The sequence below is a fragment of the Pungitius pungitius genome, chromosome 21 (genome assembly GCF_949316345.1).
Source record: "Pungitius pungitius chromosome 21, fPunPun2.1, whole genome shotgun sequence".
NCBI lineage: Eukaryota > Metazoa > Chordata > Actinopteri > Perciformes > Gasterosteidae > Pungitius > Pungitius pungitius.
The window spans coordinates 2,035,942-2,049,568 of NC_084920.1; the positions used below are offsets into that span (position 1 = coordinate 2,035,942).

At 52.1% G+C, this 13,627-nt stretch overlaps 1 protein-coding gene across 1 annotated transcript; it reads right to left on the reverse strand.

Moving 5' to 3' along the window:
- Positions 1-2,157: 2,157 nt before the first annotated feature.
- On the reverse strand, positions 2,158-13,575 carry sbk1 (SH3 domain binding kinase 1). Its single transcript, XM_037463305.2, has 5 exons — positions 13,422-13,575; positions 12,874-13,055; positions 7,202-7,452; positions 6,242-6,444; positions 2,158-5,570 (listed from the first exon to the last, which is right to left on the reverse strand). The coding sequence occupies exons 2-5, from the start codon at positions 12,909-12,911 to the stop codon at positions 4,731-4,733; spliced, it is 1,332 nt and encodes a 443-aa protein (XP_037319202.2). The 5' UTR covers positions 12,912-13,055; positions 13,422-13,575; the 3' UTR covers positions 2,158-4,730.
- Between the last annotated feature and the right edge of the window lie 52 nt (positions 13,576-13,627).

Genomic DNA, 13,627 nt, shown 5'->3' on the forward strand with positions numbered 1-13,627 from the left:
AAGTGAGATCACCGCGGCGACATGGGCGGCCCGTGTTGACGCCAGATGCAGAGCAGCCGCTTCAGGCTGCAGGGGACTCGTCCTTTTTTTTTTTTTTTTTTTTTTAATCACCTCTCGGAAACCAGCAGCATGTGTTGTCGGGTCCAATCAAACTTTGTCTGCAGTTAAAAAAATAAATAAAAAAATAAACCCTGTGACCTGCAGCGAGCAGCGTGAGGCCGTAGCCAGGGAGGGGGATTCACTCGTTCACTTTGTTCACAGGGGGGTTGGCGCGGTGCGACCCGCTCGGGCCTCGAGCACAGACCACAGACGCAGCTTTTGAGAAGGATTTTCTAGTTTTTTTGCTATAATCCGCCTGCAGGTGATGCAGAGGTGAAGCACGTGTCACTTTGCTTCAGGTGGTTGGTTTCCAGAGAAACAGTTCCCTCGTTTGAACCCAAGTGCATATTCAATCATCATTATTTTATATGTTAATTTTACAGCAATGTTATTGTTTGTTTGCATGTTCAGCGGTGAACAGAATATGTAAAATGTAATTTTAGACAGAGATGAGCCCGTTACTAGTTTCTTAACTGATAAAGATGCAACAGCAGAAATACTCAAGCAAATATAGCTTGAACTTAAATTGTAAAAAGTCAATCTGAATAAAGTGGATTCAGGCTGCTGCAATTTTAATTAAAGCTCTGCCTCAAAAAAAACATTTGAACATTTTAACCACTCGGTACGAGAGCGTCAAATTAAAAAAATTCCAGCTCCAACTCTCGTGGCTCTAATCTCCTTCCAGAAGTGTGTCACAGAGAAGCTGAAACAGATCCATCCTCTCACCTCCCCCCCCCTGAGGGCCTCTGGTGCGCACTCTGGAGCGCTGGGGTCTTGAGGTGAGGAAGTCTGGTGCGTGACGTCATCGAAGAGGCTTCTTCTCCCTCCCGATGCGAGTGCAGCTCCATCAACCAGCCGCTGCCAACACCTGCAGGGGGCGGGACCTCCTGCGGGAGTCACCCCATTCATTGGTGCAAGGAGAAGGCCGCGGCGTTCGTTTTGTGACACAAAACGTCTTGAATCTTCGTGATGAGTCGTGATTCTTCCGTCTCAGCTGCACCTCTCGTTACCGCGGGACCCGTAGATGGAGCATTTCACTATAACTTTAGATGCATATTAAAGGAGGTCAGGTTTAAAACCGCCATAATCCCGTAATGGCGTCCACACTGAACCTGTCAGCTGCTGAGACTTCATCATCATGTCAGTCTCCCACAGTCCAAAAAGCAATAACTGCTTCATTCAAACATCGGCGTGGTGTTTGATGCTCGCCCGTGCCGTGGCCATTTGGGCTTTGAGGCAAAATGGGATTAGAAAAATAAAAATGTCGGTGCACAACACAAACACGCAGTCACATGCTCAGCGAGCGTTCGTAGGAAGATAGTTCCGGCTTCTAAAAGAAGATTTCCAGGGCTCTTTAGAGGATATTTTCTCAGTTGCCATAGCGATGCCCGGCAAGATGACCAAACATCGTTCTGAGAGTTGATGTCTGTCACTGACAGAATCCCCTCAGGTTGGCTTTCTGATGGGACGCGTGTGTCTTCAGAGGCCGCACGCACCAACGCGTCCGTCCCGCCCACCCCACGCGTTTTCCTTCCTCTTCCTCCCAGACAGCGCCTCGCCGGGTTCCAGATCCGCGTGGAAGAGTCCGAGGTGCGTCGGGCGGTTTCCCGGGTGATTGGTCTGCCGGTGCAGAGAGGCGGGGCGCTGAGGTGACGCGGGAGGTTGAATGCTGTACCATGTGATCCCTGTGGTAATAGCATCACTCTGCAGAACGCAGCTGGGGAAAACTTTCATTGTTGGTTCGCTATGCGTCCAGCCCCCGCTTTGCCTTTAACACGTTGGCCCACTCACACAGTTCATGCCCATTTAAAATGAAATTGGTTGGATTTTCTTACTTTGCATCTTCTCAGACGTGCGTTTGATGGAAACACGACGAGGAGCCTCGCCGCTGACACTCGGCGGGCTTCCCCCTCGCCACACGAGCGTTTGACCTTTCCCGCTGCCCTGCGCTGTCTAAACCGATCAGTTGTTCTCAGGGGCGGACGCACTCGCAGCTCGCCCTGTCCCCCCTCAGCCCCGATAACAGCGCCTCCACTCTGACACGCCGGCGCCATTGAACGGGTTGGGTTCCGTGCTCTCACCGTCCGTGAGCTCCTTCGCTCTTTGTAAGGGCTGCGAGATAGCCGCTGTCTCCAGATGCGCTAATTGGGCTTTTATTTTTTTAAAGAAGGGAGTGAGCACATTGGAACAGTCTGGTGGCTCGCTGGCGATTTAGACCAAAGCCTCGGAGGATCACATGTGATTGGAGCTGACCTTCCCCTGATGTGGAGTCTGGGAACCTTACAAAGCCGGGGCTGAACGTGCCTTCCCTAAAGGCCGGGAGGAAATACCACCACGATACTTCTAAACATCCACAGGAATAACCTAATAACCCGTTAAGCTCAAATGTGCTGCAGGAATTTATTCCAACATGTTTTGTTTAATCGTATTTAATTTTTTTTAAAGACACAGAACATACAGTTTTATCATACATTAGATTCTACAACAACATCTGCTGGCACAAAGCAGCTCATTGTTCATTGGAAACAACCGGAAGTGAACGGAAGCCGCTTCACTGAAACTTGATTCATCGTCTGACACCTCATCGTTAAACTCGACAATTGCTGTCGTAACAGTCCATGAGAAGCAGCAATGTGCAACCAAGTCATTGAAGCACGCTACGCCTTACATTTAGTTGCTTCAAGTAAGGTTGAGATGCGCTACATTTCATTTCGGGGGGACATTGAGTTGCGTTTGTTTGACTCCACGGAACCTTCAACACATCCATCCAGAACCCGTCTCCATCTACTACGCTGCTAGCCCTCATTGGGGATGGATGCTTTCCTCTTCACCACAAGCGGGGGGGGGGGGGGGGGGGGTTCCCTTCAGACAGACCCTACGAGGCAGCCGACCTCGCAGCGTGCAACGCGTTCCACCCGCGAGCCTTCAGCCTCAATCGGATACCTTTTGCAGAGCCGAGAGTGAGACTGGAGCGAGACAAAAGGGGCCCTCAATAGATGGATCGGATTATGCCAGATGAGAGTAGATAAAGAATTAGCTCTGAGAAGTGGCTCATAAAATACGTATCATTCAGTATAACAAGCTGAGAAACTATCACGAGGCGCCGCGGCTGAGTGAACGGGGGGCGGGGGGGGGTTTTGGTGACCAGTTGTTTCATTTGGGCTCAATTAGACTTGATTTTCAAGAGGAGGACAGAAGGCGAACCAGGGGAGCACTGGCACCGTCGCCATGGCGACAGCGCTGATGGGCTGTCATGGGAAGAGCGGCGGAAATTAGGAGGGAGAAGGCTAGCACACATTCAGGCACACACACACACGAAAATAGAAACACACACACACACCGCCGCAGTTCAAGCAAGAAGAGAAAAGCTGGTAATGAGCATGCATTGAAGCGTTCACATTGAATGTACTCTGCTTTTTAGATGCTTTTTTTAATGAGCGGCATCTTCTCCGGGAAGCTGAAGCAGAACGCCGGTCGGGGTCTTTTCATCAGCTCGCAGAACGTCTACAGCTGACACAGAGGTCCTCGGTACAGATAACACGCACCTGGGCTGGGGGGGGTGAATTCCCAGACAGGGAAACGGATGAAATTGCAGGCGAGCGCACGGTGCGACGACAGATATTGGAACACCTTTTGCAGGCGATTGCAAATTCATTTGGGAAGATCTTGACCCCGGGTGATTAAAGGAGGAGCCGACGGAGTGAGAATAGTCGGGGAGCGCGATGGTGGGCGTTGCTCATGCGATGCTTAAAGAGAGGAAAATGCAGAAATGAGTGATGTCTGTTCGACAAAAAAAAACTGCTGCTGCTACCATGTTATACATTGTGAAAGGCTTCATGTTTCTATAGATTTACTTTGTCGTTATATAATGTACATTATGTTATTTTATAATGCTTTGCTGCTACAGACAATGCATTGCCCCAACCTGCAAGACCCTAAATACCCATTTCCTGTCGTAGAAAATGATTAAACCGCTACATGATTGAACTACCTGATAACATGGTGCACTCCTAGAAATATCAAATTATTTACAATAAAGATAATCCATTTACTATGTAAGACATTACAAAATCTTGTGCTTTGGGATTTGAAAACACACAAACTCACAGGGCAGGTAGAAAATAAATAATAAAAAGACATTTCTACGCCTCTTTTTTCTCCGTTGACAGGTGAGTAGTCCGACCAGTCGATGGGTTTCCATTAATAATAGAACAGGAAGTGACCCGCTGGAGTGTTACGAGGTGATCAGTCTCTAAGTCACCTGCTAGAAGAAGACGTCTCAAACAAACTGCTACGTAGGAGGTATCTATTCTAATGTTTCCCCTCACAACACCATCTTTTGGAAAAAAATAAAATCTGAAGTGGCCCCCCGGGAAGCGTGAGGAAGGATCACCGCATCAGATGAGATGGAAAAGAGACACAAAGTCCTAGAGACACTGAGTGATGAGTGACGAAAGACAGAATTAAGTCTGGGACCGCTGGCACCAACACGGAAGAGGAGCTCAACAGCACGAGCCCAGTGATGAGCTGTCCAAGTGTGTCCCGCTTCCTGGTGGTGTCCATTCCCACGGCTGGGGACGTGGCCATAGAGTCTTTATCACCCCCCCCCCCCTGTGAAAAGCCACCCGGTCTCACACGCAGATCTCGATGGCCGTCGCCATCACCATCTGGCTCTTGTTCTTGTCCCGGGCCGGAGACTGGTGCTGTCCGGGGTCCTCCCTCGGGGACAGCGGGTCGGACAGGACGCTGCGCTTGAGCGGCGCCGGGCGCATGCAGGACGTCCCCGGGGGCGTGGAGGGCTCGGGGTGTCTGTGCGAGGAACGCGACGCCGCGGAGGAGGAGGAGGAGGAGGAGGAGGAGGTGCAGCTGCCGGCGCACGCCCCCGAGCTCGACCTCTCGCCCCTCTTGGCCCGGCACGACGCCCGGCGCCTCAGCTCGCTGACCAGCTCGTACTTGACGAAGCAGAAGACGTCCTTGACGCCGCAGCGCTTGTCCGGCTCGGGGGCGAGCAGCCGCTGGAACATGCGCAGGGCGTCCTCGGTGAAGCGGCGCCACTGAGACGGGTAGGTCCCCGCGGGGCACCCGGCCTTCTGCCAGCGCCGGAACTCCTCGTAGAAGGCGTCGGCCGCCAGCGCCGCCTCCCAGGGGAAGTTGCCCGTGAGCATGCAGAAGATCAGGACGCCGAACGCCCAGACGTCCAGGCTGGCGGTGACCAGGAAGCCCTCGGCGCGGCTGGCGCGGCACACCTCCGGCGCCGTGTAGGGGATGGTGCCGCTCACCCGCTTCACGCGGCACCCCACGCGCCGGGTCATGCCGAAGTCCGCCAGCTTGACGCGGCGGCACTCGCGGTCGAACAGGAGCACGTTCTCGGGCTTGACGTCCCGGTGCACCAGGTTTTTGCCGTGCATGAAGTCCAGAGCCAGGCCCAGCTGCTGCATGCAGCGCTTGACCATCTCCTCCGGCAGGCCCACCTGAGGAGAAGAGGGAGGAGAAGGAGACGAACGCCAAACCATGGAGGTTTAATGCTGTCTAATGCGGGGGTTCTCAACTGGTCTGGCTCCGGGACCCACCATCACCCCTTAATGACAAGCCGCGACCCCAATCTCAACTTCTCAAATTTATTCAAAATCAAGTTCATAAGCTGAATTGTATATTTTATATTCAGGATAAGTCTCCCCCATAAGACACTCCGCTGCATTAAAAAAGTCCCTTCAAAATAAAATATTTTTATTTTCCCATGCAAAGGCCCGGGAGCCATTAAAAACGGGTCCGCGAACCACCAGTTGAGAATCACTGGTCTAATGAATGCAGTACATTGTGTGGGAGGTGCGACTACGGACTGAAGGAGCTCGGGGGGGGGGGGGGGGGGAGAAGAGGAGGTGATGGTAACAAAATGAGTCTTTAAGTTTTAATGAGTCTTCAGAAGAACCTTGAAGTCACCGCACCCACCGCATCTACTGGAACAGCACTAGCGCAAAGCGGGATGTCTCCACGGAGAGACAAAACCGGGGACAAACACGAGTCTCGCGCACCCCCAGGAGAGCTCGTTAAAACGGCCTCCTTTGAACACTGGGGGCCGATTGGAGCGGCTCTGGCTGGGGGAGGACGGGGGATCGGTGGAAGGGAGAGCGACCGCTTTTACCTGCGGCGGGATGATGTCGAAGAGGTCCCCGGCGTGGGCGTATTCTTGTCCAAACACGTAGCTGTCCTCCGTCTCGAACAGGACGTCCAGGACTTTGATGATGAAAGGGCTGCAGCTGAGCGAGCCGGTCAGGCTGTACTCCCGCAGGAAGCTCTTGAGCTTTGTCTTGTTTTTGGTGACAAACTTGAGCGCCATTTTGGTGCCTAAAAAAAAAAAAAAGACAAAGCGAATGAAGCTCATCATTGTACCAAAGCAAGTTTGGAATCGTCACCTGACATTCGAAGGGATATGGGGCGCCGTTTGTAAAATGTCGCACGTTCTAAAATCCTGCGCAGTTTTGGTATATTTAGCATTATCATATGAACATTAACATTTACATTTAACATTTACATTTAACATTTATATTTAACATGTATATTTAACATTTATATATAACATTTAACATTTACATTTAACATTTACATTTAGATTAAATATTTATATTATTTAACAACTTTGTTACTGCCAAACATTGTACTAGTTGTTGCATGTATTTACATGATTGTCTCTAAAAAATAACATGTGAATATTGTCCTGCTTTTTTTATTCATATGATAACGCTAAATGTACCAAAACTGCGCAGGACTTTAGAACGCGCGACATTTTACAAACGGCGCCCCATAAAGCGAGCGGAGAGGTTTACGACTACAGAACCCCCGAGTGAATGACAGCTGCTACGTTCTTTCACATTAACATGGATTTCCGTTACACAACATGCAACCAGCTGTTCCAGCTGTTCTCAGCTGCAGGGACGCCGAGCATCTCTTCAACTGTAATCCTAACAAATCCTCAACAAACTCCTCCTAAGCGCCGTTTACAACGTGCCCATCTTCCCTCCAGCTGGCAGAATGCTGAGATCCGAACAACCGGCAGGTCGCAAACCTTTCGGGGGGGGGGGATGAGAGGGGGGGGTCGACTCACCCTGCGTGCGGTGCTCCACCAGGTCCACCTTGCCGTACGTGCCCTTCCCCAGCTCGCGGATGTGCTCGTACTGCTTGGCCACGTCTGCCGCCGACAGAGAGGCGATGGCCAGCGCCTGCATGTCCTCCACGGGCGCCCCGCCGCAGTAGCCCGCCGCGGACGTGGGGGAGCCCCCGCCCCCGCCGCCGGCCGCCGGCCGGGCGGGCCCCGAGGGCGAGAGGGACAGGCTGGCCTTGACGCCGTGCGGCAGGCTGGGTGAGGAGGGACAAAACATCAGGTTCACATCTGCTGTGATTATGGCACGCGACATTAGATAATGGATTATTATCACCGTTATAATTTTATATATATATATATATATATATACATGTATATGAGTCTTTTTTCATTAGTTGGTGCTCATCCTTTACGTATATTCTTGTCCTACTCTTGAATCAGGAAGGCTTTAACGGACCTCCATACAATGAGGTAGGGAAGTGCTCTAAGTAAAGGCATCGGACTCCCCGCTGTCCCCCCTGATCACTGCCGGCCAGCGGCTGGTCTCAGACAGCACTTACTGGCAGGCAGCTGTTGGAAAATCAATACGACCAGGTACAAGGACAAACAAATGGAAATAAATGGAGAGCCGGCAGCGCCGTGGGATATAAGGCAAGGCATAGATCATCTGTCAACATTCATCCTCGCGGAGCACATTTTCCAACAGTTGGCGGAGTCAGTGGAGTTGTGAGGGAAGCGGTTGCTTGGAAACACATTTGCTTTGCACGTATTTCGGGGCCAAAGTTGTAAAGCTGCAGGAAAGATGGAAATGCTGTGAAAGAAAAGTTACTGCTGAATGTCAGAAGTGCAAAAGTTGCTAGATATAGAGAAAATACAGCCGCACACTTAAATGTAGCCACCGGTCAGACTGTAGTTGGGTGAGCTTCTGTCATCATCAAGATTATCAAACCGTACCAAATGGACCTTTGGAGGAAAATGAAGAGGATCACACTAATCTCAATCAAACGTAATCATCCAATCATGCGCAGTGCACACACACACACACTGATCAAATCAGCACACACCATTTTGCTGATGGCTTTTTTCATCAATCATTCAAAGGCAACCGCTTTGCACTTTGTTCCCCCCCCCCCCCCCCACACCTTTTACCCCGCAGGCTCAGAGCCGATGGTTCAAACCGGAGCATCGCAATCGAGTTGACTGACAGGTGTCGGCGTCGTCAATGCGCGGTTCAGAAAAGGTGTGATCGAAGGACACATGCAGCAAAGCCTCATACAGGAATAGGATGCGGCGTTCTCGGATCCTCGCCGTGTGTCCAAGTGGAAAGGTTCAGCGGGTAGAAGGTGCTCCGTGCATGTTTCTCTGTGGCCGAGAACCTGCTTCCAGATCCGGATCAGGGGAGTCGCTTATATAAGAGACTGTGAGTCCTGGAGCCCACTCGGTGTGAGCGTGCCCACTGGACAGCCTTCAGCCGATCAATATCAATGTCCAGGTTCAACGGGTAAACACTGAAGCAAGACAGACACGCGGACTGGGAGCCCATTTCCTCCAGACGACCCCCCCCCCTCCCAGGCTTTATCAGCGGCAGCAAAGCAGAGCGAAGGGAGCGCTTGGCCCTTCCTCCAGTGTGCAGCTCCACGAGCAGAATGTGCAGCATGGATCTTAATCACGTTGCTCCGCTCCCACAAAGACAAAAGCAACCCCCCCCCCCACCCCGCAACCGCCTCACCCTCAGTGCCTGGCACTCGTTTCCTTTTGCAGAACTGAATTAAGATTTCGGAAATGTGGTGAATGGGAGTCAGTGCCCCCCCGTAGCCGGACTGATGCTGTCAGTGTGAACCACAAACTGCAGTGTAGTGCCCTGGAGGTGTGCTGATGAAGTTTTGTGGTGAGGTTATTGTGTGTGAGATGGAGGTGGAGGGAGGGGGAGAGTGGGGGGGGGGGGGGGGGGGTTCTAGTGTGACAGTCGCACACTGACACTCAAAAGGCCCTTTGTGCTCCTTCCTCTGAGAGACAGCAGCTGCAGAGCCGCAGCCACGTTACCCACCGATCTCCCGTGCTGCTCCTCTCCTCTGCTCCCCTCTCCTCTGCTCCCCTCTCCTCTGCTCCCATCTCCTCTCCTCCTGTCCTCCCTCTCCTCTACTCCCATCTCCTCTCCTCCCCTCTCCTCCTGTCCTCCCCTCTCCTCTGCTCCCATCTCCTCTTCTCCTCTCCTCCCCTCTCCTATTCTTTCCTCTCCTCTTCTCCTCTCCTCTTCTTTCCTCCGCTCCTCCTCCCCTCTCCTCTCCTCTTCTCCTCTTCTTTCCTCTCATCTTCTCCTCTTCTCTCCTCTTCTTTCCTCTCGTCTTCTCCTCTCCTCTCCTTTTCTCTCCTCTTCTCCTCCCCTCTCGTCTTCTTTCCTATCCTCTTCTCCTCCCCCCCCCCCCCCACCCCACTCACTGTCAATCACGGTGCTTTTTGCAGGCAGATCCCACTTGTTCCTGTGCGGCTTCGCGATGTTCAGCTTGGCAACGTCAGTATTTGTGATTTTCATGTTTTAATTGCGACGAAAGGTCTCCTGACGGGTTTTTTTTGACAACCGTTTGAAAATGTCAGTAAATAAACAAAAATAACAAAGACAACCTGAAAACAAGGCAGCTGCGACGGTCTGTTTACTTCCACTAATTCCCCTCAAACACGGAACGCCTGTTTTGTCCATTTAACAATTACTCAAATGGAGCCGAGAAGATTCGCAGTTAAACCCCCTCTTAATAAAACCAGGTTGTTCCAAGAAAAACACTCGGTGTCACGTCCCAATAACCACGTCTGCAAACCCGCTGGGGGGGGAGGGGGGGGGGGGGCCGCGAGACTCACACGTGAGATTAAGAAAAACGCAGAAGCGGTTGACCTTTTCTTCTACAAACACCTATTTGGAGATGAGAAAAGCGATTCATCCCGTGACGCAGGTGACAAGCATCCCTCTTCTCGCGGACTGCTTCTCGACAGCCTCGGGCTGCGATATCTGAGGGCTGCACTCGCCAATTCCCGCCTTTGTGAGGGACCCAGGTGGCACAAGTTCCATCTGTTCTCAGAGATAAGCTCGCTGTGATGCCTTGTCAGTCTTTGGCCACCTCTAAAACGTGTCCCCCAGCTATTGGATGGAGATTTGGGGATATTGGTAAATGTTTTCAGACATGAACCCAGAGGACGACGAATGAGGAATTGATCAATCCAGTTTAAGTTGTTTCTTTGTGTTTCCCTCCTTCCTCCTCTCCTAGCTCTCTTGTCTGTTCTCAAAAATGTAAACAAGGGGACTAATGAAAGAAATAAATAGACACTGCTTCACGTCTCTCGGATACTAATGGACCGGTCGTTTTGCTCTGGGCAGAAGAGTCATTACGGGTGAAGGCGAGATCTCTCGTGTCCAATTTAGCGTCGAAAGGCCCGAAAGGCGCATCGCCTCCGGGGTCAACTGAGTTAAGCACGATGTGATCGACGTGGTTTCTCCCACTGACTGAAAGAAAACAACTGCATGCATACACAAACAGATGCATCTAAGTGCCCCCCCCCCCCCCCCCAACCCCCCCAACACACACACAGTGTAGACTAATAAAAAATCACTCGATCACAGACCAAACGGGCTCCTCTTATTCAGGGGTAAGAAAACCGAATAAACCTTCCCTGCACGGAACATCCGATGATCTGGTGAGTAGGTGGGTTTAGAGCCCCCCCCCCCCTCCCCTCCCCCCCCCCGTTGTGCTAGGCGGACCCGCGGCTCGGGCCACGGGTCCGCATCCCTCGCTCTCAGCTCGGCCCCGGCTGTTCATATGGAGACCGGAGTGCCGTGCACGCCCCCCCCCGACCCCCCCCCTCCCCCCCCCCGTCGTCATCCCTTTCTCTCCCGCTATTGTTCGCCTCACATCATCCCGGCTGGCTGGGAACGTCGGGAAACTAAACTAAAGCCTGAGAAATGGGGATAATCCAAAGGTGCAGGGATCAAAAAAAGGACACTGTGCTCAACGTGATGGAACCTGCCGGAACCACCAATGGCCGACAATGAAATGAAAACAGGCCCATTGACAAATCAGAAAAAAAGATGCCAGTGGAGAATAAATCAATTTTGTGAAAAAAAACGAGTGTTCAGCTTGAATTTGCGCCGCAATAATGGAATAATCTACGTCATCTCTCACAATCCAATAGCCCCAAGTTCCAGAAGAGGGGCATTGTGTGACGAGAGAGAGAGAGAAAGAGAGAGAGAGAGAGAGAGAGAGAGAGAGAGAGAGTGGGTGAAGTGAGACTGAATTGAAGCACCCCCCCCCTTCGTCCCACATGCTGTAGACTCTGTCCCTTTGATGCCAAACACACGGGGAAATGGGACTCTATTATGAGCTCAGAAAATGGGGTCTAGAAGGGGGGGGTGGGGGGGGGGGGGCGTGGCTAAATGATGTAGGATCTAAGGAGGACACTGCTTTCCCCCTTTCGACCAATTCGCCCTCCACTTCGAGGCAAACAAACAGAACACAGTGATTTGTGAGGCCTCTAATGGAGGTCTCTGAGGCTGCAATCACCCCCCCTCCCCCCCCACTCACTGGGATTACATTCCTACGCTTTGATTGCACGACTGGATACAAACAAGTCATCGCCGCCGCCAGAGGAGCTCCGACGCGGCGAGCCAGACCGTGAAGAATAAATGGCACGGCGTGCACAAATTCAAACAGTCGATGCCTCTTCATCGCAGTCAAATGTAGTTGTTTGCTTCTTAGAGGGTGATGTGTTGTTTCTTTAATCCCCCCCCCCCCCCCCCCCCCCTCCTGCAGCAGACTGTGTCTGTCGAGTCATGATTTCCTTTTCATTCAACTGATTTGATGCTTGTTATGACTTCTCACAGAGGGACTATTTTGCCTCGCGTTCGCTGCAAAATGAGTGTGCGCCTTTCCCTTGGGTTGTGTGGCCGTGTGGTGGGCAGTGATGGGTTTAGACGTGCCAGCTGTTGGAACTGTTGTGGTCCGATTCATTCAAGGTGGCCCCTTTTGAGGCGAGATTTGGTTTTGGTGGACGCACACGAACCGGCTAAGGTGCAACCACAAGCAAATGTCTAAATGTCTGTGTGCATTTACAGTGTTTGTGTGCAACTTTGGACTAATCATCAGTTGTGTGTCTGTGTGTACCGGGAGCTGTTTGCTGTTCGTTTGGAGTCCATTTCCTGCAGGATTGGCCTTTAGAGGCTGTGCTCTATCCCAGGCCAGCTGCTCATTGAAATGCATTAGACTGCGTTGACGGTGAGATATCACCTGTCCGCGCAGGGCTCAGTACAAAAGGGGGGTCGTTAAAATTGGATTCCCCCGGATGCGCCGGTGTCCGTCTCCGCACAGATGGGAGAGTTTTACGAGGATTGTGGCTGAAATGTAGACGCTGCTCAGCCATAAACTCGAGTGAGAGTTACTCCTTTTGTGGTTAAATGCGACTGTGTAACTTCCGGCATTCATTCATTCCATTATAGCATTTGTCATATAGGAACGTTGTGCATGACAATTGGAATAAGTTCACGCTACACAAAGTTCTTCCCAATTATCAAAATTACGCCAAAAAAACGTTTTTTAATGAATCAATTATTTTTCCCACTTTTTTTTTTCTTTCAATGTATCTGTGGCTTTTGGTTTCAGGCACCTCGGGGTGCATCTGGATGACTCCCTCACCTGCTGGCGACCTGTCTCTCTCCTCCATGGTCCTGCATCCGCTCGGCGAGCAGAGCTGCCGCGCTCCGGTCCGGTCCGGTCCGGTCCGGTCCGCAGAGAAACCGAGGGCCGGGTCCCCCGGACGAGCAAAGTTCAGGTATCAGGTGCGCGCGCTAAAAAGCGCGTGCGGATCCATTCGAAACCTGAAGGAAAAAACAGAAAAGAAAAAAACGGAAAAGCTCGGATGAAGATCTCGTCCGTGGTGGAAGCTCCTCAAAGCAGCATCTGGTACTGGAGGCTGAGATGAGGACTCGGATCCCTCCTCTGAGCGCGCACCATCTCAACCTGCGGCAGGGGGGGTTGGGTGGGTGTGTGCGTGTGTGTGTGTGTGTGTGTGTGTGTGTGTGTGTGGTGGTGGTGGTGGGGGGGGGGGGGTTGTGCGTGTTTATCTTCCGTTCCACCAGGGGTCCGCATGACCCAGTTCAGCGCCACGCACTGAGACGAACTCATTCACTCACATCCACGCAGGGTGCTCAGCAAAAACAACCCCCCCCCCCTCACCCACCCACCTCCGTGCACTCTGCAACGCGCATGGACCACATCCGTCGCCACTCTGTCTCCACAGCGCCGCGTCTCCGGTCGGTCCAACTCCTGGGGGTGAGGAGACGAGTGTGTGTGAGTGTGTGTGTGTGTGTGCGTGTGTGTGTGGGGGGGGGGGGGGTTCTGGGATTCTTCTCCTCTGCTGGTCCTACCAGTCAGCTCCGTCATTGCTTCG

What these genes read in the sequence shown, in the direction of transcription:
- sbk1 (XM_037463305.2), bottom strand. Translation starts at nt 12,911, where the DNA reads ATGCAGGACCATGGAGGAGAGAGACAGGTCGCCAGCAG. An exon ending in GAGAGACAGGTCGCCAGCAG is followed by an intron (nt 7,453 to 12,873) that starts GTGAGGGAGTCA and finishes CTCCTCACCCAG; the next exon opens with CCTGCCGCACGGCGTCAAGG. An exon ending in GGTGGAGCACCGCACGCAGG is followed by an intron (nt 6,445 to 7,201) that starts GTGAGTCGACCC and finishes TTTTTTTTTTAG; the next exon opens with GCACCAAAATGGCGCTCAAG.